Below are 26,088 nucleotides of genomic sequence, written 5' to 3'. Positions count from 1 at the left end.
GAACACTTAATCATCTCGGTCCTTTCAACTGGCAAAAGGACCTATGCCACCCTGTCCTCCTTTCCGTCTCTCAGCTCCCTCCCTCTCCTTCCTTCTTTCCTATAAATACCAGCTGAGTTAGCACTCTGCAGACTTCACTACAGGCAGGGAAGCTTACTAGCTAGTGAGGAGACAGCAAACAATACAAAACCTACAACCTGGCAGTGAAGGAGGGGAGAGAGTGCTTGGGGTGTGCTTTTGAGGGGAATTTGGCTGGGCTGTAGACATCACAGAAGAACTGGACTAGAATACGGCACAGGAACAGTGTTCTGGGTGCTGAGTTAGAGTTGACTGGACACAAGCTGAGGAATCCTCTCAGACTAAGCTTGGAGATTGAAGATTCTGAGAGGAGCCAGATCGAATAGTTGCCATGGAAATGTAGGGAACCACGAACCCAAAGAGCTTCCACCTCCCTTTCAGAAAACATCTGGGAGACCCCTGACCAAACAGTAGAAGCCAGATGTTGAAAGCCAGTCAAGGACCGTGGCCTTATCCTAATGACGGTGGGATCTACAGGAGTACTTGAAGACGGAAGAGGATAGGCATAATGTGGCCCAATTTCACAAGAAACATTCAAGAATCTGGTATGCACTTTTGTAGGAAGGATATCCCAGGTAAGATCCCTCAAAAACTCCTGCAAAGAAACCCTGTCACATTTCCTTGTAGGAATGGCCATTACGTGCTTTCTTGTGTGTGAAAGTGGTCTCAATCAACTTCTGCCTGACCTACCAAATCTGTAAGTCAGATTCATTTGGAAAGACATTTCAAGCAGGGAAAAGAACACTTTTGCTTGACAACAGAGCAGAAAAGAATGGGTGGAAAGTTGGAAGTGATTAGACCAGTTACAGAAGCCAGTAAGAATTTAGGGGCGTCACGGCAATTGCAGTACATTGAGCTCCGTAGAGACAGGGCAGGGGCAAGCAAGAGCCGGGTGGGCACTGGGCGACTCTGTGCTTCCCGGACAAAAGTCAACTAAACATGGGCAAAGGAGGTCCTAAGAAGCCTAGAGGCAAAATTGTCCTTGTATGCATTCTTTGTGCAAGCTTGCCAGGAGGAACACAAGAAGCAGCACCCGGATGCTTCTGTCAACTTCTCAGAGTTCTCCAAGAAGTGTTCAGAAAGGTGGAAGACCATGTCTGCTAAAGAAAAGGGGAAATTTGAAGACATGGCCAAGGCTGACAAGGCTTGTTATGAAAGAGACATGAAAGTCTACATCCCCTCCAAAGGGGAGACCAAAAAGAAGTTCAAGGACCCTAATGCACCCAAGAGGCCTCCTTCGGCCTTCTTGTTCTGTTCTGAGTATCACCCCAAAATCAAAGGAGAACACCCTGGCTTATCCATTGGTGATGTTGCAAAGAAACTGGGAGAGATGTGGAAGAACTGCTGCAGATGTCAAGCAGCCCTACGAAAAGATGGCTGCCAAGCTGAAGGAGAAGTACAAACAGGATATTGCTGCTTACAGAGCTAAAGGAAAACCCGATGCAGCGAAAAGGGGGTGGTCAAGGCAGAAAAGAGCAAGAAAATGGAAGAGGAAGATGGTGAGGAGGACGAGGAGGATGAAGAGGAAGAGGATGATGATGAATAAGTTGGTTCTAGTGCAGGTTTTTCTTGTCTATAAAGCATTTAACCCCCCTGTACACAACTCACTCCTTTTAAAGAAAATTGAAATGTAAGGTTGTGTAAGATTTGCTTTTAAACTGTACAGTGTCTTTTTCTGTATAGTTAACACACTACCGAATGTGTCTTTAGATAGCCCTGTCCTGGTGGTATTTTCAATAGCCACTACCCTTGCCTGGTGTCGTCTGAGGGTTATAAATTGGCATGCAAATTTAAAGCAGGTTCTTGTTGGTGCACAGCACAAATTAGTTATATATGGGGACGGTAGTTTTTTTCCGTTTTGTTTTTGTTTTTTTTAATCTTCAGTTGTCTCTGATGCAGCTTATACAAAGATAATTGCTGTTCTGTTAACTGAATACCACTCTGTAATTGCAAAAAAAAAAAAAAAATTGAAACTGTTTTGTTGGCATTCTGAATGCTTCTAAGTAAATACATTTTTTATTAAAAAAAAAAAAGAATTTAGGGGCAAAATGTAATGGCCCAGCCTGAACTGTCCTAGCTTCAGGGCATAGACAGAAGTGAACCTGCTTAGAGAGCAGTTGAAGAAATACACAAAAGCGAGTTAAGCCCTTGTCTGTTTAAAGAGGATTTGATTAGAGGTGTCTGAGAAAGGGGACAATCAAGTTGACTCTAAAAGTCTCAAAACTGAAGGATAATTTCTGTTTCTGAACAGTAATGAGAGAGTCCACAGCCTTAAATGAAAGATAAGAAGTTTGGAACTGGGCTTGTGCCGTGATTAAAGTGCAAAGCAGAAAGAATTTAGTGCTATTGTTAGACTTGAGATGTATTATTAGAAGCAGTTTTTCATTCCCACTAAAAAAGAGGAAACAATCAATCCTGTTTCCCTGCTGTTCCTTGAAGTGTCCTGTGGTTCCCAGGGAGAGGGGAACCACTCCATCCACAAAAGAATCTCCAATTGAAGGTGACAAACTTGGCCAGTTTGCCCAGAACTTTTTGATTTTACTGTTGAGGGTCTTACTCCCAGGCATTGTCTCAGCCCAGAGCACACTGGAAAGCTGGGCACCCCCACCCAGGGCTCTCCTCAGGGAAGAGTGTTTTCTGTTCCTATCTCTAGCCACAGAAATGGTCAGCAACTGCGAAGGGGCAGCTTCTCTTGTTGATAACCAAAATCGAGGAATAAGCTTGAAGCCTGACGTTACTTGGCATTCTGCACAGTCTTGTCAAGGGAAGGAAAGGATTCATGAAAAGGGGAACGTGACCCATATTGCCAGGGGGTCCTCAGAACTCTGATGAAAGATCTACAAAGGCATTGCCAAGAACGGGTTCCTGGAGGTGGGGTTCCTGGAGGTGGGGTGTCCTGTTTTCATTTCTGTTGCTATGAAAAGTCACCCTGACAAAAAATATTTCAGGGGAGGAAGGGTGGAGTTGACTTAAAATTCCAAGTCACAGTCCATCATTTTGAGGAAATCAAGGCAGGGCAGGAAATGGTCCCATGCATCCACAGTCAAGAGCTAAGAGAGTGAACTTGCTTTATTGCTTGCTGCTGCTCAGCTAGCCCAAGCTATACAGTTACACAGCCCAGGGTCCCAAACCAGGGCACGAACTTCACACAATGGGCTAGGACTTCTCACATTAACAATCAAGGACACCTCTTCTCCATCCCACAGCATGCCCACGGGCCAATCTCATGTAGATAATCGCTCGTGGAGACTCTCCTCGGTCTGGTGATTGTGGGTTTTGTCAGTTTAAAACTGGCAGCGCATGGGGGGGTATTGTTCAGACAGAAGTAGGACCTCTGTGGATGAAGGGACGAAGGAAAGCTGCAGTCAGAGTGAACTGGCTTTACTCTAGATAAGAGAGGCTAAGGAGGAAGTTGGGGAGCTGAAGGTAGGATGCTAGCGGGGATTTTGTTGCATTTTCTAAGCATGCAGGAAGTGGTGAATATGTGGAAGGAGAGGAGCTGGGCCTGCAGGAGCAGGTTCCACTGCATGAGCACAGTTTTGCTTTATTTTGTTTTGTCTGCTGTATTCTGGGGTGAGGGTTGGGTGGGTGGAGTATGTGGGCACGTTCTTGTATGTGCAGGTACAGGTATGTGTGCACACATGTAAAGGCCAGAAGTCCTCCACTTTTGTGCTGGGGAGGGAGCATAGGCATAGAAGTCAGAGAACATGAAAGGGTCAGTTTTCTCCTTCCACCATGTGAATTCAGGAGGCTGAACTCAGGACCACCTACTGAGCCATCTCCATCACTGGCCCTCTACCTTGTTTTTTGAGATAAGATCTTTCACAGTCCTGAAGTGGACCAAGTAGTCTAGGCTACCTGCCCAGTGAGCCCCAGGGAAGCACGCTATCCACTGAACTTCTCTATATTTTTTGCGGTGATTATTGTGGCCACAGAAGAGAGGCTTCTGTCAGCAAGTAGCTGTCAGGGAAGGAAGGACCATGGGCCAGGTTACCCGATAGGCCTCCTTTTTCTTCCCTGAAATGGAAGGCTTTGTCTTCCCTTGAGCATCGTGGGGAACAAGAGAGGGTCAGAGGTGAGAGACTGGTCAAAATCCGAGGGCGGGCACTTTGTGGGAAATGGAAGAGATGCTGACTACGATAATGGAGGTGTGGGAAGGGGATGATGAGGGCTCTCATGTGTGTAGCACCATTAGTGCACAGAAGCAGAGAGCGGAGGCCGTAATGAAGTTTGACGTTTTGTCAGTGGGGGTGGAAGAAAACGTGTTGTTATATTCTTGCTTAAAAAAACAAAACAAAACAAACAAAACAAAAACCTTTCAACACTACAAAGTTAGCAAAATAGAACTGGACCTCTCCCTAACTCAGCTCACATCCCGTCCCTTCTTTCACACTGGTCAGCCCCAACACTTACTCATTCCACCTTCTCCCCGGCATCCTGTCCCAATTTCCCTGAACTACATTGGATTTCCAACGTGGGAGGTTTTATTTTTTACTCTGGTAACTCCTCCAAGAAACCACCAAAGGGAATTCTATTTGCCCCAAAGCCTCCCATATTCCCCAGAGAGAATCCATTTCTTGTCTTGTTTCCTATTAAACTAGAATGACCCAACATTTTTTCCCTTTTTCTTTTTGATTTGGTTTTTTGAGACAGGGTTTCTCTGTGTAACAGAGCCTAGCTATTCTGGAACTGGATATGTAGAAGAGGCTTGCACAGAGATCCACCTGCTTCTGCCCCCTGAGTGCTAGTATTAAAGGTGTCTACCACTACACTGGACAACCCATCATTTTTTTAATTCCTCTTGGGAGAAATTGCCTCATTCTGTACTGGCAAGCCCAGGGGTACAAAGGATTGATTCAGTGTGGTTAATTATGGATTCCCTCCCAACATTTAAGATTGGGCTAGAGGTGCACGCTGGCGGCACCAGGTGCAGCAAGCACTCTCCAGATTTGGGTCCAGAGCTGATGCTTTCTCAGCTCCTTGCCTGAGTCCAGAGCGGGGACAGGGACAAAGAGCAGACATCTCGACAAGAGAACAAGGTGAGGGTGAAGGATGTGAGAAACAATCCTGTGCAGTGACGGTTCTGTGCAAGACCCAAAGGAACATCACGCAGCTGAGTCCTGGAGATCTTCCAGCACCGTTACCGTGAACTACGCGGCAGTGGAGTTAGCCCTAGGCAGTTTCTGTTCTTTGCCCCTGGACTAGAAGGCTCTGTTCCCACAGTTTCTGCAGTGGCCTCTGCTGGAGCAGCGACTGTGGGTGTCTGCATCTGCCAGGGCCTGCAGCCCTGAGGGCAGGAACTCTGCTCTGCTCATTCCTTACAGGTATATGTTGAATCCTCAAAAAATTACTGTTGGATTTTTTTATCTTCACAGTTCACAAAATGATTCCGTGTATTATTTCTTAGCAGATATTATAAACTTCTCGCTGCTTTGCCCTCAATTTTGCTATTGTATTGCTTTTCAAAGTTTGTGACAAATACCAGATATAAGAAATTTAAAAGAAGCCGGGCGGTGGTGGCGCACGCCTTTAATCCCAGCACTCGGGAGGCAGAGGCAGGCGGATCTCTGTGAGTTCGAGACCAGCCTGGTCTACAAGAGCTAGTTCCAGGACAGGCTCCAAAGCCACAGAGAAACCCTGTCTCGAAAAACCAAAAAAAAAAAAAAAAAAAAAAAAAAAAAAAAGAAATTTAAAAGGAGGATTAGTTTTAGCTTATGGCTTCAGAGGTATCTATCCATCATGTCGGGGAGGGCTCGGCACATCAGAGACAAGCTCATATCCCAACAAACAGAAATCAGAAGATTTGGGGGGGATGTTCAAAACAAGGTTTCTCTGTGCAGTTCTGGCTGTCCTGGAACTCTGTAGACCAGGTTGGCCTTGAACTCAGAGATCCACCTGCTTCCGCCTCCGGCGCTGGGATTAAAGGTGTGCTCCACTACCAACTAGCCAGGAGAATAATTTAGAAAGAGGCCAGGACCAACCCCCACTGACCCACTTCCTCCAGCCAGGTCTAACCTCCTGCTTCTCACTACCTTCCAATGATGTCATCATCTTATGAATCCATAAAGGGATGAAGGCAGAGTCCTCAGAACCTAAATCATTTCTGGAAATGCCTCACAGACACTCTTAGAGGCACTTCAGGCACTCTCTAGGTGTTTCTCAATCAATCTACTTGACAAGGTTTGCATTATTTTACGTAAGTTTCATTAAATTGACTTTCATATGGTTCCAACCCCTCACCCCCCCCCCCCCCGCTGATGTCAGATTTCATAGGCTTCGAGTCTCTCCTATTTGGAGTTCAACATAAAGGATTCAGAGTACCGTGACATTAGAAAGCTCTGCCTCTCTCTCGGTTGGTGAGGTTGTGTCTTTTAGTGGTCTTTAGCTCAAAATGGATACTTCCCAGGAAAGCTGCTGGGGCAGCTTCCTTCCTTTATTTTTCCTTTTATTGGAAATAGAGTTTCTCATATGCTGCATCTTGATTACAGTTTCCCCTCCCTACTTCCCCTCCCCCCTGGATCCACTCCCTCCCTGTCTCCCATTAGAAAAGAACAGGCTCCTATGAGACAGCAATCAAACACAACAAAATATAGAAGATAAAGCAAAAAGCATCATATTGAAGTTGGACACGGTCACCCAATATGAGGGAAAGAGCCTCTAGAGCAGGCACAAGAGTCAGAGATGTGCTCATTCTCACACTAAGGAGTCAAAGGACATGGTGCTGACCTGTGCAGGCCCTGTTCTTGCTGCTTCAGTCTCTGTGAGCTCAAACACACTTTGCTTAGTTGATTCAGAGGGCCTTGTTCTCCTGGTGTCCTCCATCACCTCTGGCTCGGATTCCCTGAGCTCTGAGGGTATTTGATGGAGTCGTCCTACTTAAAGTCTCTCCCCATGTAATGTCTGGCTGTGAATTTCTGCATCTTACCTCATCTGCTACCAGAGGAGGCTTCTATGATGACTAAAAAAGGCACTGATCTATGAGTATAACAGAATATCATCAGAAATCATTTGGATACTTTTTTTAAAGACCAGTAGGGTTTGGTTTTACCCTAGGTCTCTAGGCTATCTAGTCTCTGGTTCTTTGCTCTTGGGTAAGGGTTCCTTTTCATGGAGTGGACTTTAAGTCAAATCAGACATTGGTTGTTTACTCCCACAAGTTCTATGCCAACACTGGGCACCTTAACCTCAATGATGTCATCTGAGGCACATCAGTGGGTCATTAGTGCATCTCCTTCACATCCACTCAGAATCTCAGATCTCCAGAGTCAAGGACAGTGATCCCCAGACTTCAGATCAATTATAAACCAGCATTATTATTAAGATGAGGGCTGGTGGATTTATATTCTCCTAAGAATAGCATTTAAAAGCACCAAGCTTCTATTAACACAGCATAAGATAAAGGGCATACCACACCCAAATTATGTGAGCACTACCAACTAAATATCAAATACATATGGCTATAAAATCATTTTTATTTATAAACTTAAAGATACATTTTTTGGGTTTTTTTTTTTTTTTTTTTGGTTTTTCGAGACAGTGTTTCCCTGTAGTTTCTAGAGCCTGTCTTGGAACTAGCTCTTGTACACCAGGCTGACCTCGAACTCAGAGATCTGCCTGCCTCTGCCTCCCGAGTGCTGGGATTAAAGGCGTGTGCCACCACCACCCGGTTAGACCCAGTTTTTTTAAGTGGATGCTGGGGATCCAAACTCAGGATCACATGTTTGAATGGCAAGCACTCTGCTGATAGAGCCATCTGTCTATCCTCCCTTTTGGAAGTTTTAATATCTCACTGATGTGGAGAACTCCCCACTCCACCCCCTAGTGTAATGTTTGGTACAGTGGTGTAAGATTTCTGGTGAAAACTGAGAAAGGGCTTATAGCTCTCACTGGGGTTGAACTAATATATCTAAGAAGCCAGCCCAGAAGCAGAAGCAGAGGGTGACCATAAACATGGAAGTTGTCTGAAACTTCTAGAAATGTCAGCTAGGTTGCTCAGCAAACATCTGTCTTATAGACGTCTTCCCATTTCAAACACCATTCTGGTCTCAGACCTGCCTGGCCCAGGATAAGAAACATGAGATCAAATTGAGTCCAAAGCTCTATACCTGGCCCAGTTGGGTCAGAACTTTGGTTTAATTCCAGAATCACGCAGTCAAGACAATTTTTGCTCTAAAATGTTCAAGGGCCAGAAACAATACCTGCACTGGTGTCTCAGAGCCAACTTGAATCCTTGAGGCTTTCAAGTACTGGAAAAGTCTGACCTCACTAGAAAAGGCTGTGTCCACGCGGAAGGACATAAGCTATGATGTAATAATTGAGTAGTCAGAAAACACTGTTGCCAGGGAACACAAAGGTTTCCAGCTCTATTGGTTTGGCCCTGGTGCTACCCTGTGCAAAATCTCCCTCTTTCCTGTCTCTGTATCTCCAGTTCTCCTCTCTGGGGTACCATGGACCTGATCAGCTGCATTCTCAATGTTGTACGGACTGGAAACCAAGGGCTCAGTGCTCTGCCATGTGACCCCAACAACTTCTTTAGACTGTGTCAATGTAGTCAACCGCCTCAGTGATAACGCCAGGAAGGAGGGGGACGTACACTACAGTTTGAAGGGAATCCCTAAGACATCTTACAATCTGCTGGCGAATTCATTTCGGCCCCCCTACTCCTCTCAGACCTCTTAAGAATCTCCTTCTCACTTAAACTCGAATAAGCCCTGAGGTGGGAAAGTTAGTACCCTTCTTCCCGCGGTTCTCCTCGGTCCCTTCTCGGGGCCCACCCTCTGCGGACGCAGAGCCGCTGGCCCGTGCAGGCTATAGCTACGGCGGCGGCCTCTGATGCAGTCAGTCCTCTGGCCGGCTTGGGCAGCGTCCCAACCGCCCGCGCTCGGGCTGTCCGCCGCGATGCCCTGCTGGGGAGGCAGCGACACACTGCGGGACGAAGGGACGGACGGTCGCCGCAGCGGTACCCGGGCAGGGCTCACGGCCAGCGCGGGGGATGGGTGCGGAATAACGGACGGCCGCGCCAGGCCCCGTCCGCCCAGCTCCGGACTCCTCCGGGTCACCCCTCCGTCATCTCCCGCGCCCCCGGGAGGACGGAGCGCGGCGGACTGCGGGCGTGGGGGGCGCGGCGCTCGCTGGAAGCGCGCCGAGAGGCCGGAGACGGACACGCGTCCGCGTCCGCGAGCGCCCGGACGCCCGCCGGCGGGAGCGCGCCCGCTCTGACGTCGCGCGCCGCTCGCCCAATGAGCGCCGTCCCTGCGGGGAGGGCGCCGTTCCCGCCCTCGCCCGCCGCCGCCGCCGGTCGCCGGCGCTCGGGCCGCCCCCGGGGGGAGCGTCTGTGGAGGCGCGGGGCCGCGGCGGGCTAGGGCGCCGCACGGCAGCGGCGCCGAGCTGCGGACGACGCTCCGGACGGGCCCAAGGAGCCGCTCCTCCCCGACCGATGTCCGCAAGATGGAGGCGGCGGGGGCGACGGCGTGAGGAGGGAGGCGCGGAGAGCGCGGGAGCAGGCCGGCAGGCGGCGGGGGCGGCGGGATGGGGCTGCTGCTCATGATCCTGGCGTCGGCCGTGCTGGGCTCGTTCCTCACGCTGCTCGCACAGTTCCTGCTGCTCTACCGCAGACAGCCCGAGCCGCGGGCGGACGAGGCGGCCCGCGCGGGCGACGGCTTCCGCTATCTCAAGCCGGTGCCGGGCCTGCCCCTTAGGGAGTACCTCTATGGCGGCGGCTCGGAGGAGCCCGCGGCCGGGTCGTCCGAGGCCACCGCGACCCCCGACAGCCCTGCCCCGCCGACGCGGGAGACCTGCTACTTCCTCAACGCCACCATCCTGTTCCTGTTCCGGGAGCTGCGGGACACGGCGCTCGCCCGCCGCTGGGTCACTAAAAAGATCAAGGTGGAGTTCGAGGAGCTGCTGCAGACCAAGACGGCCGGCCGCCTGCTGGAGGGGCTGAGCCTGCGCGACGTGTTCCTGGGCGACACGGTGCCCTTCATCAAGACCATCCGCTTGGTGCGGCCCGTGGTGGCCTCGGGCACCGGCGAGCCCGACGGCCCCGACGGGGACGCGCTGCCCGCCACCTGCCCCGAGGAGCTGGCCTTCGAGGCGGAGGTGGAGTACGACGGCGGCTTCCACCTGGCCATCGACGTGGACCTGGTGTTCGGCAAGTCCGCCTACCTGTTCGTCAAGCTGTCGCGGGTGGTGGGCCGGCTGCGCTTCGTCCTCACCCGCGTGCCCTTCACCCACTGGTTCTTCTCCTTCGTGGAGGACCCGCTGATTGACTTCGAGGTGCGCTCCCAGTTCGAGGGGCGGCCCATGCCGCAGCTCACCTCCATCATCGTCAACCAGCTCAAGAAGATCATCAAGCGCAAGCACACCCTGCCCAGTTACAAGATCAGGTGAGGGACGAGCGGGCGGGATGAGGGGGTGGGGGCTGTCAGGGCAGCGGTGGCTGCCCGGGGGCGGTGGCCGGAGAAAGGCAAGGCCCAGCGCAGCCCTGGTCTGCAGTGCGCTTCCGTCCAGGACAGGGGGCCCCTAGGGAAGGACGATTGTGTAGTGGACGTTTCTCGTGCTGCCCAAGGTAGCGGTGGGAACTGGGAGTCCTACCGGCGCCCCTGGCCGCTCAGTGCCTCTTCTCGGCCTCCGGGGACTGTCGGGACACACTTGTCTGTGGTTGCTGCATCCTGGGAGTGGCTGCTGTGTCGCTGTCTTTTGCAGCATCTCCTGGACCACGTGGAGTTGTTGTTCCTGCACACACTGCAGGCCTGAAGGGTGTGCTCACAGCGCAGGTCTGGTCTGTGTGCACAGGCTTTAAGTTCCTTGGTAGCTCTCCGGGCAAAGACAGGGATTGCTACAGAAGGAGGTGACTTAAGAGTTGAGTTCTGTGCCTGGCGGTCTTCTCTGTGGATTTGGAGTATCTGTCATCTGCCTTTGGGGAGTAGGTTCTGCACCACAGACAGACCAGACTCCACTTCTCAGGTGTCTATTCCCTGGGGCTGGTTCTCACCCAAGTCATCTTGAGGGTCTTACTTTGACGATAGTCATTTTGATTTGTTTAAAGTCCCCCTCTGTGTTGTGACCTGATTTTATGTGATACATTGTTTTGAGTTTTCTTTTACTGACATGGAAGTGGAAGGGAAATGAAGATTTGGAGGATCAGAGGCTTCATATGTGGATCTTGAAAGGCTTGTTTGAGGAGAAAGGCTCATGTTTCTTTTTAAAAAGCCAACTTTTGAACTTCTCTTTCTATCCATTAATTTTGTGTTCACTGAGTTGAACGTTTAGGTTTTGGTCTGCCCTGTGAAGTTACCTAGTGTGGTCGTACGTGACTACGGCCCTTAGTGGACCGTGAATGGCCCTGAAGTTAGTGTTCTACCACAGTCTCCAGCCACGGAATCCCGAAGTAGTGCAGATTTGGAATGAATTTTTGATTTGTGAAGCTTCGACTTTACTGGTTATGGTTTTTTAAACTAATAGAATGAACGCGGTCTGAACTGTTGGGTGGTGAGAGAGCTACTGTGTGGGGCACATATTCTAGGGCATTTGCAGGGGTGGTGCCCTGGTCATCGACAGCGCAGGATGGCCAGTTGTTTAAAGCAGATACAGTTTACGAAACCTACTTTTACGTGGTTACATTATGAGTTGTAGTTTTTAAGCAGTGATATGTTTATAGCAGTGTGTTGCTAAGAAAGTCATAAACAAAAGTTACAAGTTCTGATAATTCATTGGTCAACCAGAAGCTACTACAGAGTGCATTGCTCATAGATAATTTTTGGACATTTATTATGTCCTCTTTACCATTCTCAGTGCTTGAGATTCAGTACTGATCAGAAATAAAGACTGCCACCACCTTCACCTTCATAAAATTTAGAGGTTAGTGAGAATTGAATTGTCCGCTCAATAACATTTACACTAGGGTGGAGTTGATAGAGGGTTGAAATGACTCTCTATTTTCTGTTAGTCAAAGGAGAATGGAAATGCGAGGGGAAGTGCTACATGTCTCGTGTGGCCACTTTTCCAGACGTGTGCTACACCGGTGATGTTGCGGGGCTGACCATCTAAGAGGATGAATTACAACCCATCTAGACGTACCATTCTTACAGAGAGGACATAACTAGTATTTATCCTGTTTATTGAAGGGAAGAAGCGCATAGTAGTTGGGCAACTCGCTTTACTTGCGTCAGCAGTCAGGTGAAGCTCAGCTTGGATAAAGTGAGGCTATCTTGTTAATTCTTTGTAATCTAAAGGAATTTATTTCGACTTCATTTACTCTTTACATTTCTTGGACTGGGAATGAGCCACCAATAAATGCTTATTAGTTTAAATTTTTGCTTTCTGCTTACAAAAACTTGTACATCATTCTGATTAAATGAACAGAAATATGCAAAAAGTTTCCTTTGTTTTAGGAATTAAAAATAACATTTTAACACAGCCCAAACCTTTAGCCCTAAATCCAGAACTAAGTCCCATAAGTGCATCAGAATCCCTCCATTTAATTATCTTGATTATTAGTAATGCCAAAAATATATAATGGCTCTCAAAGCAGGACAAATTAGCAAATGGAGAGGTTGTCTTCTTTGGGCACACAGAGTTTTGATCTTGATAACTGTTAATGGTGCTAGGGGCGGCAGCTGGAACCTGGAGTCTGCTAGGAAAGGATTCTGATAATGCACCTCAACCTCAGTAGTTCCACATACCCCCCTTTCTTGTTCTTAAATGATTTTTTTCCCCAAAGTATGATATCAGAACAGTAGGTTAGATATTTTTCTAAATTAATCCTGAACTCAGAATAAAATGTAGCTATGAAACTTCCTACCTGACTTAAACGGGAAGTTTTGAGAGGGTCTTTTAAAGTTATATTGTAAGGCTGCGTCTTCAGTTGTGGCTCCACACAGCATTTCTGTTTTAATCCCCCAGATTGTATGTATCCGTTTGAACGTTAATCTTCCTAATAAGAGCTAAAATAGTAAAGTATTTTGAGTCTGGTTCTTTGATGCCTTAATTATTATATAACAAGTGTCTTGTTGGTGAACATAGTTGCTCTTTCTAAACCTTTTTTTGTTTTCCTTTTTCATGTTGCTGAAATGAAGTAGACCCGCTGTTACAACTGCCAGGTCCCAGTGTTTGACCTGGAAATAATCAAGCTTCCCTAAGAACTCAGATGCTTAAATTTTACCCAACTAATGCAGTCAGTTTATAAAACACTAGAATTTTTTTTAAAAATGAATTGTAATATGCTGAAAAATATGTTTTCTATTGTATTAAAGTTAGGAGTTGTTTCTTAATTCATCCCCCTCATTTTAATTTTTTTCTCAAAACACATACTTTAAAATAGTGCATAAAGTAGAAATTTTTAAAACTTTTAATTTCTAAATTCATCTTATCATTGGTGCTCTCTGGTACATGGAGAGCCTGTGAAGTCAGGGTTACAGTCCAGGGTGGCAGGGCAGGGATATCTACGGCTTGGGAGTCACATATTTTAGATTCTTACTAATACATCTGCTTTTAGAGCAGTGGTTCTTCCTAATGCTTTAATGCAGTTCTTCATGTAGTGGGGACCCCCACCCATTAAAACTGTTTTTATTGCTGCTTCATAACTGTAATTTTGGCACTGTTGTGAATGGTGATGTATCTTGTGTTTGCCAATGATTTTAGGCAACCCTAGTGAAAAGGTTGATTCCTCAAAAGGGTCTCAACCCACAGGTTGAGTGTTGACAGAGGTTTTCTATCCGGCCCGGCCCTGCAGCATTTATAAACAAATATCTTTTAGCAGCTGTTGCTTCTTCTTCAGCATTCAAACAATTCAAAGAGCATAATAACACACAGTATCCAGACTCTCTGCGTATTTTTCATCTTTACGTGGCTTTACTTTAACCTCTATTTATTTTTATTTTTATTTTTTGGCTTTTTGAGACAGGGTTTCTCTGTTTATCTTTGGCTGTCCTGGAATTCACTTGTTAGACCAGGTTGTCCTTGAACTCACAGAGGTCCAGTGTTGGGATTAAAGGTATATGCCACCACTCCCAACTACTTTCTTTCTTATTTTAAGGACTTTATTTTTTCCTTTGTCTTCCAAGCCTACATATATTTTTAAACACACTGTAAACCATTTATAGATTTTCTTTGCCTTTGAATCTATCTTTACTGTATATCTTTTTCTGACTACACAAGTCTTTAATTTGCTAAGCAATAAGGCTAGGATTAAAGGCATGGTTTCGATGGCTGGATCCAGTCCATTCCTTAGCTTTCTGAGATTCCAGCCTCATGGTGGAGGTACCAGCTGGAGGAGCCGGGTTTATTGTCACAACTCTACAGCATTTAAAGGCCCCTGCCACCACCAAAAAGGATGCAGTCAGCTATCCATCAACACCATTTAAGTGTTTTGTGGCAGGACTTCTTAAAAGAGCTGCAAGGTTTTGCAGCTAAAGCTGAGTCAAGAAGCCTCTCTTGAGAGTGCTTGCCTCTAGCAAGCAGAGCAAACCAGAGAAATTGCTGCTACCAAGAAGCCATACTTAACTCTGTTCCAAGCTCTCAGGTTTTCTGTGGATGCACTTGTCCACACGTTGGGCACCATTCTGTTGGCCAAGGTTTCTGTTGACAGTTGAGAACTACTGTTTAGCGTGTTCTTGGCTTGTAACCAAAACTGGTTGCTTAAGGGAAGGATAAATTCAGTTTGTAGGCATCGTTTATTTGGCCTGTACTGGTTTCCTAATGTTAAAGGTAGAAGTTTTTTTGTTTTTGTTGTTTGTTTTTTTTTTTTTTAAGTCAATTTCTGGCTTCTGATTTTCACGATTTCCATATCTGTTTTCCTCGTCACAACAGAAGCAAAGGAAATGTAGTAGCTCCAGGGTGAAAGTTGTGTGTAAACTGTCCTGTACTTCCTAGTCCCTGCTCACCTGTCCCCACTGAGCTGGCGCCTGCCTGGTTTGGAATCCTGTGCTTGTGAGACACTTCCTGGAATGGTTGCTGGTGAGACTTGAAGGCGGGCAATGTTTTCACCCTTTCTAAACTTTTTGAAAGAGCTGCCATTGAGCAATTTTATTTTTATTAAAGAGTCTCTATAATGTTGAATTTTTAAAAGTCATTCTGCCGCAAATTAAAAACCTTGAAATATTTCCATTTGATGTGTTGAGTAGTAGTAGTAAATAGTAGTGTCTGCCTTTTGTTAGAGACTGTTTTACTTGAGTGGATTTGGTCAATAATTAAACAATTTTCAGCTACAAAAGAAGAAACAGATACTTAATTGGTATTATATTTTAATTTATTGTATATGGAACACATGGGGAAATCATTTATAGGTATAAAATATCTTTTGGAGTCTGACTGTTGTAACTGGTTATTTCGTCCTATTTTTTTTATTCCTGTAAACATTCTTGAAATATATTTGTAGAAAATTCTCACACATCCTTAGTGACTGGAAAGCAAAGAAGACCACTATATTATCTCTGCTAATGTTGAGGGACAGGGCAGTAAAATCTTTGTATTAATGTAGACACCATTGATTTCCAAGAACTAAATTAGGCTTGGTCTGTAAAATCTCCTACTTTAAAATGTAGTTTACACATAATTTTTTTTTGTTTTTTTGAGATGAAGAAGAAAAGCTTTATTCTTAATGTCAATTACATTTATTTTTTTCTCCTGATTATCTGAGGTAGAGATGACTTTAAGTAACTCATGCTCTCTTAAAAACTTCCAGAGTAGCCGGGCGGTGGTGGTGCACGCCTTTAATCCCAGCACTCGGGAGGCAGAGGCAGGCGGATCTCTGTGAGTTCGAGGCCAGCCTGGTCTACAAGAGCTAGTTCCAGGACAGGCTCTAAAAAAAAAAAGCTGCAGAGAAACCCTGTCTCGAAAAACCAAAAAAAAAAAAAAAAAAAAAAAAAACTTCCAGAGTAAATTCTCAGAAAACTGACAAAACTGTTTGGAAGGAGTACTGTACTTACTCTTTCAATATAACTTTAAAAGATTATGTTTTCTTTAAGGTGGCTACTAATTCCTCAGTGGTTATAATTGCTAGCTTTCTTTACTAATATTACTAGGAAACTAACCTTTGATACTTCAAGATATCTAGCAACAATATCATTAGTGTGTTATTGTAGCTATCCTGAAGTAATGTTGTATTATAATAGCTAATTTTCATCGGCTGTACTTTTTTTTCTTGTATTATGGCTCAGAGGAAATATGTCCTCATGTCTTTTGTAAATGGAATTTCAAAATCATTTTTCCAGAGATGAATCATGAAGTCATTTTAAAAAGTCATTTATTAGCCGGGCGGTGGTGGCGCACGCCTTTAATCCCAGCACTCGGGAGGCAGGCGGATCTCTGTGAGTTCGAGACCAGCCTGGTCTACAAGAGCTAGCTCCAGGACAGGCTCTAAAGCTGCAGAGAAACCCTGTCTCGAAAAACCAAAAAAAAAAAAAAAAGTCATTTATTTTTCAGTAAATGCTAATTATATACTACATATTCCTAGTTCTTTGTTGGGTGTTCAGGTGATAAAAATAGTTATAAGGTATTCATGTTCTCATGTTTGTTTTTGTAGGGCAAACAAATAATCAAGTTTTATAATAGCAACATTTGGATCTATCGAAGACCTTTAGTTTGTGAGTAACAGGAAGAGATCAATATCTCTGCTTAAGCAATCAGATGATTATTTGTTATATATAGTATAGTATGTCTAGGGAAAAGCTTTATAAGAGATTCAATACTATTCAGTTTCATAGATCCACTGGAGTTTTAGAGTGTTGTCACCATGGATCAGAGAGTTCTGTTGTGCAAGATATTAACCTACAAAAAGTAAAGTTCTCTGGTTTGATGGTAGTTTTATTTCAGGAACATCAGATTTCCTGAAGATGCTATTGTTATGGAAATGTATTGATGAATCTGCTTTAGAAATTTGAGGGTAAAAGTATGTATGAGGAGGAAGTTAGGTTATAATCAATAATTTGTGTATTGTATCCCAGAGCCACAGTTTATTCCTGAACTAAAGCATATCATGTTAGAGGAGTGGCCTGATCAGACATTGTATATTGATGTATAAGTATCACTGACAGTTGATTAGATGAGCTGGGCAGTAAAACACATTTCTTACATGTGTCTGCCTGGTATCCTGGGCAGTCCACAAGTGAGGCATCTTCTTTTGACAGGTGCAGAAACTCAGGCTTAGAAGGCATCAGTAATTTTCTCAGAATCTTAAATAAATAAATAGTAAAATTCCAGGAATCCCAAAGTCCCATGCTGTATTTCTGTAGCAGTAAAACATCATTACTCTAAGTTCAGAGGGCTGTGCCTGCTGGATTCTTTTAGGCCTGCCTGTAAGCTCCACCTTTTTGTGTGTGTTTTTAAATTTTAAAAGAAGATGAGGAAACTATCTGTACCTGAAATGACCGTTTTCAGGAGAGTCTTGCCCTCTTCACCCTCAAAAAACAAAGACAAAACTAACATGCTTTCCTCAGAACTGCTTCCTAGCCTTTTTAAGGGTCTTTGGGGGTTTTGTTTTATGAAAAGCTAATGGAGATTGTGGATAATTTCTGCAGAAGAATACAAAAACCAATTTTCGCTTATTTCATGAAGTTAGTTCATTCCCTTGAAGCATATGTAGGGTTCTTAGACTGAGCTGATAAGTAAACACTGACAGGAGACAGTTTTGTTGCTGTAAGTTAAACTAAAACTGATCAGATAGCACATAGAAAACACTTCATAGTCTAGCTTACCTTCTTAGAATGTGCATAAGATTGTGTGGCTTAGATATTTCTGAACAAACTTCTAAATAACTCAGTGTTCTTCCTCTCCCTCTTCCTCTCTTTTTCTTCTCTTCCTTTCTGTCTTTTCCCATCAGTGAAATTTTCCTATAGCTTGCTGAGGCATCAAATACAAGTTTCTACCCATCAACACAAATAATGATACCATTAACTTCCTTCTACCCGTCTCATTGGGTAAATGCTGAATTTTTTGACAGTATTTTGCCAGTCTTTTACAGATATTCAAATAGTGTTGAGTAATTAAAAAATACTTATAGTTAAAAATATTCCTGCTATCCAAATGTTATTTTGGAGTATAGTTAAATGATCAAACACACAGACACCCATTTATTTTGTACAGAGCAGATGCCTCTCAACTCTTCCTCTTTCTTCCTCTCTACACCTGCCTTCTTCTCCTTCCATTCTCCTTCATAAAGAAGTGCAGTATTCATGTGACCCTGCAGCTGCATCGTAAGAAACATGGGTTTCCTTTCCAACAGTATGTATGGATCCAACTCATTTACTCTGTTCTCTCTCTTTTTTTTAACTTAAGCAGTCTGTAATGAAAGTTGTGCATGAGATTCTTCTCGCATCTTCTCAATTGTTTCTTCCTTGTATTTGACCTCCGTTCCTACTTACTGAGTCTTGTCTTTCCTTTCCAGGTTCTTTTTGCAGTCCTTGTTCAGCGTTGGCCTGGTGATAACCACCTTGCTGGGGTGGATGCCCACGTGGATAATTGTGCAACTAAATGCCTTTTCTTACTGTACTTGTTTAATGTAGATGGCGTATTTCTTCCTGTCCACCTACCTGGACCACTTTGCCAATCTGCTGGCCTTTGTAGTGTCTTCGGACAACCCGAACTTCATCATCCTAACAGATTAAACGTTATTCTCTGTCTCAGCTCTTTGGAAAGAGGGAAGACATGATCTTCTCCTGAGTGTGAGAACGGTGCTGTTTATTTTGGCGGCTATGGATCCAGTGATGACCACAAAAAGGAAGAGAACTTAGTCTTTTCTCTTGATCATAATTAGTTCTTGATCATTCTCTTTCTTTGGATTTCTTAAATAGAATATTTGGAGTGTGCTTAACACCCCCCTTTTTTAGGTGTGAGTACACACATGGACTTGTGTTTGTGTATACATGCATGTGGATTCATATGACTGAGCACATGCAGTCCAGAGTTTGGTGTTGGGTTCTTTCTGACTCAGTCATTCTCCACATTATTTTCTGAGACAGGCTCTCCTACTTACAGATTTGCTAGACTGGCTGGCCAGCTAGCCATAGGGGTCGTCCTGTCTCTGTCTCCTAGCTTAGGATCTAGCCTAGTCCCTGGTCTTTAGTGTGTGGGCTCTAGGAAATTGATCTCCTTTCCCCATGCTTGCAGGAACACTTTACTGACTGAGTAATCTCTCCAGTCCTAACTTGATTTTTTTACCTTAATGGTTAAAGATTATTGTTGATTGATGGTTTATAAACAGTAAACTGTTATCAATCCAGTACAAGGACTTTGAAGTCTATCCTAGCCCCATATTGGATACAGGCCCCTCCTTTCCACACACAACGAAAAACCAAGCACAAAAGTGTTTTTGCAGCCTTCTCTAACATTCAAAAAGCCTTGGCTTTTAATTTTACTTTCCTAGAAAAGTCAATATTGATTAATTGTAGATTATTTTTCCCTGAACTGATATAGAATAACAAAATGTATTTTGGCTAATCTAGTGAGTAATTGCCAGGTTTTGTGAAATCAGCAGAATGTTTAGAACACATTTCTCTTTATTCTGTAGTCAGCACATTGGGCATCATGAATTCTTCATGCATTGTAGGAAGAATGAAGCTGATTTTATGGTGAGTGGGATACTGAAATAGCTGGGCTCTGATTTCCTTAACTCTAGTAAAAGAACAAGAAACTTCTCTCCAGCATAATTAGTTCTTGTTGTTGTATACTTAAAAATGCTGTGGTGACTGTAGTAAAAATAAACGAGCAAGTTTTATTGTTTTGCATTAAGTACTATCTATTGTTACAGTCTGTGTCCAGAGGCTCGCAGTCAGAGGGCTAGAGTCCATGACCATCATGGCAGGGAGCAGAGCAGAAATGAAACTAAAGCAGTAGCTGAGAGCTTACATCTTGTGATGTCATCACAAGAACCAGGAACACACACTCCAGCAAGGTCACATCTCCTGATTTGTCCCAAACAGTTCTATCAACTGAAAACCAGGAATTCTAAATATGAACCTATGGTGGCCATTCTCATTCAAAGCACCACAAGTACTTAAGTCATCGCTAAGATATGTACCAGTTAAACAGGCAATTGTGACTTAGCAATGATGTTGCTCCTAGGATCAATTCTATAGCTACCTCCTCAACCTATAATATGTAACCACAAGCTTTTACTGGAAAGCCTTTTGTAGCAGTAGTATCTCCATGACACGTTTGTAATCCTAGCACTTGGGAAATGGAGGAAGAAATCATCCTTGGCTACATAGTGAGCCTAGGCTACATGAGACTCTGCCTCAAAAAATAGGCAAATCAAGGTCTTAGGTAACAGTAATGAGCTAATCATTCCTGTTTGGGAGCTGAAAATGAGAGGGGGCTGAGAGGAGAGATTGTAGTATTAAGGACTAAGAGTCTATATCTTGTTAATGAACTTGTTTTCTTATTAGACAACTGTTGCATGCACATTTAAGTATCTAGTAAACCATGGGTCTGGTGTTTGTGTTGTATGCAGTCTTTTGTCTGATTCAAAAAATGTGTTTTTTTAAAGTCTATCTCTTTGTATGATCTGTGTCTCTCTCCCTCTCCTTCTCCTCCCCTGCCCCCATGTCTGTGTGCCTGTGTGCCATGGTGGGCACATGGAAGTCAGAGGACAGTATCCAGACTATTTTCACCTTCCACTTTGTTTTGAGACAGTCTTATTATTTCCAAGCTAGCTGGCCTGCAAGCTTCCAGGGATTCTCTTGTCTGCACTTCCCATGTGGGTACACTGGGGTCCTAGACAGATGCTACTGCATTCAGCTTTACATGAATGCTGGGGTTCCAAACTTGGGACCTTAGCCTTGCCCAGCAAGTGTTTTACTCAGCCATTGCAACTGCCTGATGAAATGATCACCTAATTTGCTCTAGTATAATAAAACCTTGGGAGTCAGAACTTGAGATAAAGATATGAAAAATCCAAGGAAAGTAGAGTGATTGGATGACCCCCTCTTGATAACCTTCTCTTCATGTTCTGTGGAAACTGCATCCCTGGAAATTCCCCTGAACTACTTCGGAGTCTTTCTGTCCTCTCTAGCCACCCTTGCAAAGTCCTCCAAGAACTTTATGGCTAATCCCAGTGCAAAGCTATATATAATGAAAACAATTACTAACTAAGAAATACATTTACAATGTCCAGTTCATTAGTATTTGGCAAATTAGAGAAAATATTCCATTATCTATGCTCTGTTGAGTCCAAAGTTTTGTACCTAATTTACTTTCTTTCATGACTAAGGAAAACTGTAACTGTAACTATCTAGTCTTAAACTACATCAGAGATCAGAGAAAGATATACTAATATATGAGTAAACAGGAAGTGCAGAACAAGCAACTTCCAGAACCATGAAACAACAGAGACATCTGGCTGCCTTGACAGTCACCCAAGGTTCCTCTGTAATGTTGGGGCATCTATCTTCAGCCTACAGGTCTAGAATATCTGACAAACTTTTCTGTGAAGCAGGAATTTTTGAAGAGTTCTCCTACCCTGTCTTGGCAAAGTTCAGCAGAAGCTTTCTTTTACATACTGCTTGTCTACTTTGGGCAGCCTTCTGTCAGCAGTTGAGGCAAAGACAGTTTCTTGCCCAAACCTTTTGCCACAAAGAAAGCAATCTCTATATGGCGGGTCTTCAATGCCCATCGTCCTGTTATGAAGTAGATGCCAGGAACTGTCTCACTGTCATGAAAAGCCCTATGTTATTAAAACATTTAAATGCTATATTTTGTTATCTCTGAAGTGTTTGAAGACCATCTGTCTATCTAAAATATCTGTTTGACCTTGAAAATATACTTTACATGACTACAAGTTTGAGTGTTACAGATGACTAACTATGAATCTCTATTTCTTTATTATACTAAAGGTCTTTCAAGGACTAAAACTTTACATTTTAAAATGAGCTACATAGGTACAATACCTTAATAAGAAATACAAGCAGTACAGTATAGCAAAAATAACCTTAAATTTGTATCAATATACAAAATTCCACACCAATATAAAATATTTGAGACAAGTGGTTGTTAAAAAGTAAACTCAACAATCTACCCTTTATCCCATCATTTCTATATTATATCTCCCTTCTACTTTTTAGAAAGAGATCCTTGAATCTAATTTCCTCTGTTCCTTTTTTTTTCTGACCTTGACTACTAACAACTTGTAACCAACCCCCTGCCTAAAAGATGACAAACATCCATAACCCACCGAATGACCAAAAACCATCCACCCCACCTCTAGAGAATATGGATGTCGTGTTCGCTAGACTGCTTCCTGTTGTCTGGGGGCACTGGCATCTTTAGGGGACCCTGGAAAAATTGGGATAATGGTCAAGTCCTGAGAGAGCTAGTTGTGTCTAGTCTTGGTGTGATGGGGAAATGTAGGGCTTATCTGAAGTTTTGGCTGGAATAGTCTGCGAGGCTGGACCATCTCAGCCAACAGTCTTAAAATTGTTCTGAATACAGAACTTTGGGAAACTGCAGCAAAGGCACTCTGAGAGGTTGGATCACCTGGGCCACTCGTTTTCATTGGTGTCTTGTCCCCTTGATCTGAAAACACACAGACTTTTAAAGGTAACATACATGTTTGCACTAACACAAGTATGGAATATGTGGTGTACACAAGTCAGTTAAAGATGATTTTTTTCTGTGTTTGAGCAGGTGAAAGGCATCTGTCAACTTTATAAGTCTGTTTGGACTGCATAACCAAGCTGTAATATAAATTTCTACCCATGCCATATGAAAGGATGGCATGTAGTAGTAAGTCATGAGGACTCTGAAGCCAACAAGGTTTATCATGTCTCATCTTGTCTCCGAGCTATTCCCATGCAGAGGGATCAGCTTACACGTCACCTTTCTTGTAGTCTTTCTTGATTTCTCCCCCATGTCTGTAACCAAGATACTCAGGAGGTCTGCCCTGATCAAATCTGATCTGTTAACCTGGAATAAATCTACAGCCCTTCGTTTCTTAATGGAAACAAAACTATAACCTCTCCTCCAAGGCAATACATTTTCCATTCTGAACTTCCATTCATAACCCACGACATGTCTATAGTATATAGGTTGGTTTAATTCAACAGTCCATTCCACAATCCCATGTCTCTTGGCAGCTGTTGTCTGTTTATTATCATTCAAAAACTTCAAAATTAACAAAGCACCATATTAGGTCCAAATTCCCTGTGTTATATTTCCCATCCTTAATGTGGCTTATTCTTTTTTTATTATTACTTCAGGTCTCTCCTTAAAGACTTTATTATTTTTTTTACAACTGTCTATGCTCTTTTTCTTCTTTTTTTCCCCCTTAAGCCTACTTTTTCTGTTCACATGAGCAAAATCTTCAACCGCTGCACAGCTTGCCTCATGGCATGCTGGTGGCTCAAGCCTGCAGGCAGTGGCCAGGAAATGATGTCTGTGTACCATGCTGCATGAGAGACTGCGGGACCAGAAAGCTGCATTTGGCTCCATTTTTGTGTGTTTGGAGTCTTTTTTTTTTTTTTTAAGCTTTCTCAGGTCTTATGCGGAAATATGTGGCCCCACATTGGATGCCATTTATAGCTGCCTGATGAAATGATTACCTAATTTGTTCAAGTATAATAAAACCTTGGAAGTCAAAAATTGAGATAAAGACGTGAAAAATCCAAGGAAAGCAGAGCAATTGGCTGACCCTCTCCTGTTTATCCTCGTCCCATGTTCTCTGGAACTTACACCCCCAGAAATTCCCCTGAACTCATTCCGATGCCCTCTTCTGGCCTCTACAGGCATCAGGCATGCGCACGAAGCATAGACATATCTGCAGACAAAATATCCATATACACACAATTAAAAAATTTCAAAAAAAGAGAAGGTGGAATGTGATAGAGGAAGACAACTAACATTGGCCTCTGGCTTCCACACTCATATATACCTGTACACAAACTCTAACACACTCAGAGTTAACAGTTTTAACTCTTTTCAACATGGCTCTTCTAGACCGTTATGAGGGGGCCCTACCAAGTCAAAACTGTACCAATAGTGATACAGAAATGTAATTTGCCTTTCCCATTTAGTACATTACAGTGGTTTTTTCCAGAAGTCAGATGATATGACATCATTACCCTGACAGCTAATGGAATGCAAGCTTAATTTCTCATGGGAATATTAATGGATATCATCCCCATAAACAACAGCTCTTTAGGGTCCTTGATAACGGAAAAACACATATGAGGATCCTAAGAACAAAGTATTTGCAAACCACTAGTTTAACCTGATGTTTATTTTCACTATATATAAAGGGAACTACTGTTCCTGTTTGTTCCTTTGTTACCTTTGACAACTATTCTATATAGACATTATTTTCAACTACTATTTAGTACTGATAGTCCCTGTCGATGGTGCTGCAGTGTTAGCTATGCCATTTATTGTGTCATGGCAAACAGGATACTTGAGTCTTAGTCTTCACGAACAGAATAAATAAAACTCATATATTGTTATGAGTTGTCAGAATCAAGGATACATGTGAACATACAGTGTGATTTACAGAAGTGCTAGGAATGTAACAAACGATACTTTTTGTATTCTCTTATTCTAAGATATTGCTGGAGCGACATGGTCCAGAGGAAGAGAAGTGTAGATTTACCAACTGTTTTGCTTTGTGAAAGCCAAAAATTTTAGACTGTAAATTTTATAGGGGACACATGTATACAGAGCTCCCTGTATGGAGGTCAGAGGATTACCTGTGGGAGTTCTACTGTGTGGGTCCCAGAGATTGAACTTGGATTGTCAAGCTTAGCAGCTGGTGCCTTTCCTTGGCAGGTCATCTTACTAACCCTAGATTGATTGATTTATTGCTTTTCTGTGTTAGTGGCCGGGAATGGAACCCAGAACCTTTCCTATGCTAGATAAGCATTTACCACTGCACTACATTCTCAAGACTAGATACAATCTTGATTTATGTTTCTGTAGAATTAAGAGTTTGAAAAATAAAACTAGGTAGAGAATATAGAGGCAATTAGTGAGGGAAGGACTTAGGACAGTATTTGTTTTTCTTGTTCTTAGTATCATAACTACTTAGGAGTGGTTTGTTCCCCTCCATAGATGTATAGAAATTAAACAATTTCTTGAAGTATAGACCTGGTCATCAATAGTACACACCAGGAAAGTCCATGAATAAAGCAATCCTCTGTGGGTTTCCTTAAGACAATTTTAAAATATAAATGTAGTTATAAAATTTAATGGCTAGGAATACTAAAATGGGGAGGCATACTTGGTATTGTTGATTTGTTCTTTTGCAATTGTTAGTTGATACTTACATGCAAGGTACTAATTACGGGCACTGAGATCAGGGTTATCTAAAGTTGAGGGAAGAGAACTAGCCATGATTGTAAAATCTTGAGTACATGGTGAAGTTCTGAAATGCTTCATTGTGGAGGAGGATGAATTTGCTCCCTGACATGCCTATAGAAGGCCAGCCTTAACATGGAAAGTTTGGTATCAAGTATTTCTGGAGCATATCACTGTGGCACATATTTTATGAGAAACTTCTAATTCCTAAAGTACTGGTACAAGATGAGCATTTTACTGTCTCTTACAAATAAAGAAACTTGGGCTCTCAAAAGTTGGACTTGCCTAAAACCTAGTAAATATTAGAGCCAAAGTGAAGAACAAGTAAATAGCACTACTTTAAATTGCCTTGTTAAAAACAAACAGAAAGGTCATGGGGAAATCAGAAAATCTAAGAAGGAATTCAAAGAGAAGACAAAGAGAGATTATGATTATTAAAACAGACATGGAATACAGCAGTGGGGAGTGAGGGTTAGCAATGAGTAGAAAACTGTTCTTCATTCAGGTGAACCTGATATGAAATCCTAATGAAAGATAGCTGAGTTGTATCTAAGTTTTCCCCTTCTTTTTTGTTCCTTCTTGATTCTTACCTTCTTCCCAGATCCCTGTCCTAAGAGTAGATGAACAATACAGTCCATATTATTTTATTAACACACTAGTCTTAGCTTTTGCCAGTGCCATTAAGAGTAAGGATAACATATCGTCCACCTAAAGTGGGGAAGGTCATCAGATTGG

General features: G+C 43.4%; 1 protein-coding gene and 1 pseudogene across 1 annotated transcript in view; both read left to right on the top strand.

Annotated features, from left to right (window-relative positions):
• The first annotated feature begins 1,017 nt into the window (after nt 1-1,017).
• LOC119799992 lies at nt 1,018-1,624 on the top strand (annotated as a pseudogene).
• Nucleotides 1,625-9,423: 7,799 nt separating this feature from the next.
• Nucleotides 9,424-26,088, top strand: part of Pdzd8 (PDZ domain containing 8) — a 58,038-nt gene continuing 41,373 nt past the window's right edge. The window contains exon 1 of the mRNA XM_038324947.1: nt 9,424-10,463. Within this exon, the coding sequence (XP_038180875.1) occupies nt 9,607-10,463 (857 nt within the window). The 5' untranslated portion in view covers nt 9,424-9,606. The remainder of the gene's footprint in view (nt 10,464-26,088) is intronic.

This window comes from Arvicola amphibius, chromosome 1, assembly GCF_903992535.2.
Source record: "Arvicola amphibius chromosome 1, mArvAmp1.2, whole genome shotgun sequence".
In the NCBI taxonomy this organism is placed as follows: domain Eukaryota; kingdom Metazoa; phylum Chordata; class Mammalia; order Rodentia; family Cricetidae; genus Arvicola; species Arvicola amphibius.
This window is presented reverse-complemented; position numbering and strand designations above follow the sequence as displayed.